The sequence below is a fragment of the Coccinella septempunctata genome, chromosome 2, assembly GCF_907165205.1.
Source record: "Coccinella septempunctata chromosome 2, icCocSept1.1, whole genome shotgun sequence".
Classification (NCBI taxonomy): Eukaryota; Metazoa; Arthropoda; class Insecta; order Coleoptera; family Coccinellidae; genus Coccinella; species Coccinella septempunctata.
In genome coordinates, this window is record NC_058190.1 from 15,773,464 (window position 1) to 15,777,752 (window position 4,289).

A 4,289-nucleotide genomic window follows, 5' to 3' on the forward strand; every position below is an offset into this window, starting at 1 on the left:
CTTGACAGTCGTAAAAACATAAAAGTTATAGACAGCTGACTGCGCGCTTCCTAGGGCAAATTCGGTGTTTTATACGGAAAAGGGTCGAAAAAGGGTAGTCTGCAAATGGTGCAAGAAAAGTTTTCTACGGATTATGAATCCTGAATTGTCCACCTTCATCTGAGTGAAAATCTCATCTTGACAGTAGTAAAAACATAGAAGTTATAGACAGCTGACTGCGCGCTTCCTAGGGCAAATTCGGTGTTTTATACGGAAAAGGGTCGAAAAAGGGTAGTCTGCAAGGGGTGCAAGAAAAGTTTTTTACGGATTATGAATCCTGAATAGTCCACCTTGATCTGAGTGAAAATCTCATTTTGACAGTCGTGAAAACATAGAAGTTATAGAGAGCTGACTGCACGCTTTATATCGCAAATTCGGTGTTTTATACGGAAAAGGGTCGAAAAAGGAAAGTCTGCAAGGGGAGCAAGAAAAGTTTTTTACGGATTATGAATCCTGAATAGTTCACCTTGATCTGAGTGAAAATCTCATTTTGACAGTCGTAAAAACATAGAAGTTATAGAGAGCTGACTGCGCGCTTTATATCGCAAATTCGGTGTTTTATACGGAAAAGGGTCGAAAAAGGAAAGTCTGCAAGGGGTGCAAGAAAAGTTTTTTACGGATTATGAATCCTGAATAGTTGACCATCATCTGAGTGAAAATCTCATCTTGACAGTCGTGAAAACATAGAAGTTATAGAGAGCTGACTGCACGCTTTATATCGCAAATTCGGTGTTTTATACGGAAAAGGGTCGAAAAAGGAAAGTCTGCAAGGGGAGCAAGAAAAGTTTTTTACGGATTATGAATCCTGAATAGTTCACCTTGATCTGAGTGAAAATCTCATTTTGACAGTCGTAAAAACATAGAAGTTATAGATAGCTGACTGCGCGCTTTATAGCGAAAATTCGGTGTTTTATAGGGAAAAGGGTCGAAAAAGGGTAGTCTGCAAGGGGTGCAAGAAAAGTTCTTTACGGATTATGAATCCTGAATACTTGTCCATCATCACAGTGAAAATCTCATCTTGACAGTCGTAAAAACATAGAAGTTATAGAGAGCTGACTGCGCGCTTTATATCGCAAATTCGGTGTTTTATACGGAAAAGGGTCGAAAAAGGGAAGTCTGTAAGGGGTGCAAGAAACGTTTTTTACGGATTATGAATCCTGAATAGTCCACCTTCATCTGAGTGAAAATCTCATCTTGACAGTCGTATAAACATAGAAGTTATAGATAGCTGACTGCGCGCTTCCTAGGGAAAATTCGGTGTTTTATACGGAGAAGGGTCGAAAAAGGGTAGTCTGCAAGGGGTGCAAGAAAAGTTTTTTACGGATTATGAATCCTGAATAGTCAACCTTCATCTGAGTGAAAATCTCATTTTGACAGTCGCAAAAACATAGAAGTTATAGACAGCTGACTGCGCGCTTCCTAGGGCAAATTCGGTGTTTTATACGGAAAAGGGTCGAAAAAGGGTAGTCTGCAAGGGGTGCAAGAAAAGTTTTTTACGGATTATGAATCCTGAATAGTTGAATATCATCTAAGTGAAAATCTCATCTTGACAGTCGTGAAAACATAGAAGTTATAGAGAGCTGACTGCGCGCTTTATATCGAAAATTCGGTGTTTTATATGGAAAAGGGTCGAAAAAGGGTAGTCTGCAAGGGGTGCAAGAAATGTTTTTGACGGATTATGAATCCTGAATAGTCAACCTTCATCTGAGTGAAAATCTCATTTTGACAGTCGTAAAAACATAGAAGTTATATAGAATAAACTTCGCGCCTAGACGATTTCAATTCAATTGATCGAAAAATTATATCGAACAAATTCATTTTTCAAACGAATTGTCCGAATTATCAAATTTATATATGCCAAACATCAAATATTTATATTATTTCAACTGCTAATCTCATTTCGTAATGCAGAAGCGATTTTTCGGCGAAAATAAGAGTAGGGGTACGCCGCTGGCGGCCATCGCCGCTTCGGGTATCTTCGGGATTCTTTCAGCTAGATATTGTCAGCCAACTTCCCACCGCTCATAGGTCTATGGGAGAAAAGAAGATGCAAGAGATTCTATGATCTTTGTATCTATGTTTGAACCATAGAAAAAGGGTCTGTGTCTCTGGTTTGAACTTAACCAAAAACCAAACCAAATAAACAAATTTGAAAGTATCAAGTCATTGATGCATCGTGAAGTCAACACATCTTGAATGAAACACAAACTTCATTTCTGAAACATCAAAATTCTCGTGTAACTAAAAATCTTAAACCAACCACCCAGAATTACCCCATTTCCAAAATTTTGCCCATATTTTGAATTCAAATACACAATAATGACTTCCACTACTACGGAATTCGCAGTGAATATGACTTGCAAAAAATGTGCTAGAGCAGTCGAGGAAAGCCTGAGTTCACCACATATAAATATTGTTGATATCAATGTGGCTAAAAGTTCTGTCATAGTTGAGAGCACTTTGTCCACAACAGAACTATTACAAAAATTGGAAACGTCTGGTAGAAAAGTGGTTGTTAAAGGTTTAGGTGGAACAACTGCTGGCGTTGCTGTATTAGAAGCAGGTGAACAAAAAGTCAAGGGTGTTGTGAGATTTGTACAACTTCCAAACTCTTGTATTGTCGATGGAACAGTGGATGGTTTGGAACCAGGAAAATATCAACTGAGTGTACATGAAAATGGGGATATTTCTCGAGGTGAGAATTCTTCACTCGAGCATTGTAACATATTTTGAGCATAGGTTATACGTTGGCTCTTATAAATTATATAAATGAATAAATATTAATGTATCAATATTGATGGGTTCATCGAAATTTTTTTAGGATGTGAAAGCTGTGGTGATACTTTCAATCCAGTTGGAAAATTTATGGGCCTTGAAGGCAAGCAGTATGGTGACTTGGGTGTTATTGAGGCAGGATCAAATGGAAGATCAACATTCCGTTTGGAAAATAAGATTGTGCATTTACCCGAATTAATTGGCCGTTCACTGATAATATCTAAACCGTATACAAATGGTGAAAAAAGAATTATATGTGGTATTATTGCAAGATCAGCGGGCTTATTTCAGAATCCAAAAACAATTTGTGCCTGTAGTGGAGCCTCTATGTGGGATGAAAAGAATGTGCCTATGAAACCATCACTTTGAGAATTCTTATTTATGAAACTTGTATATACTTGTTGATTTTGGATATTTTTTTAAGATGTGAGGGGATGATAATTAAAGCAATCCATCATAATTTCCTGATATTCTTTGATGTATGAAATACAAAAGTCTGATTTGCTTATAGAGATGATTTGATATTTTTACTTGCTAATATAGTAATCTATTGATCATAGAGTAATAAGGCTCCGTTGCTCAGATTGGGATATGGAGGGCAGAGAGAAGGAGAACAAACTAGTGTAACTAAAAGTGTCCACGAAAAATTTGAAATAGGCCAGGTGGTACTGGGAAGCAATAAAAAATTGGCAGAGACAAATTGTTTTGGTGCCTCTTTCAAAGAAAAGATAATGGAACAACTATGAATATAATTCATATTTGAGTGACTAATTCATGGTGAATTAATTGATTCAACAAAGTTAAATTTTAGGATTTTGGTGATCAATGTTATAAAAACAATTCATCAAAAACGAATATGATGTATAACTTTTTATGGATTTTCTTCCCCAACATATGAAACAAAACGAATACAAAATAGTTGTTGGATGAGAATTGCAGCATTCCTTTGTCTAGAAGTTATAAAACATTTCTCAAAACAATATTTTGTAACAAATGATGTACATTATAATAATTGAAGGGTACAGGGAAACAACCACCCAACAAACACAATATGCAGCAACTGTACAAATACTGCACTACAAGTGCCACCAGAATGCAGCACAGAGATTGCTGTACTGAAACTGCACATATTCTGTATTGATAATTCTGCATTTTCAAAATGCAGTTTTTGTTGTACAGTGACTGCACGGTTTCTGTATTGATAATTCTGCATTTTCAAAACGCAGTTTTTGATGTACAGTAACTGCACACTTTCTGTATTGATAATTCTGCATTTTCAAAACGCAGTTCTTGATGTACAGTAACTGCAAAGTTTCTGTATTGATAATTCTGCATTTTCCAAACGCAGTTTTTGATCTCTTCATAAACTTTTTAGGGTTTTCACTCCCAATCTCTGAAACAAAATCAATTAAAAATGAAAACCCTAAAAAGTTTATGAAGAGATGCAAAATCCTCCCAAAATAAATTTCAATCGA

At 36.3% G+C, this 4,289-nt stretch overlaps 1 protein-coding gene across 1 annotated transcript; it reads left to right on the forward strand.

Moving 5' to 3' along the window:
- Window positions 1-2,171: 2,171 nt before the first annotated feature.
- LOC123306845 (copper chaperone for superoxide dismutase-like) lies at window positions 2,172-3,274 on the forward strand. The gene is made up of 2 exons (XM_044889011.1): window positions 2,172-2,734; window positions 2,861-3,274. Exons 1-2 carry the CDS (start codon window positions 2,359-2,361, stop codon window positions 3,181-3,183), a joined length of 699 nt encoding a protein of 232 aa, XP_044744946.1. The 5' UTR covers window positions 2,172-2,358; the 3' UTR covers window positions 3,184-3,274.
- Window positions 3,275-4,289: the final 1,015 nt, after the last annotated feature.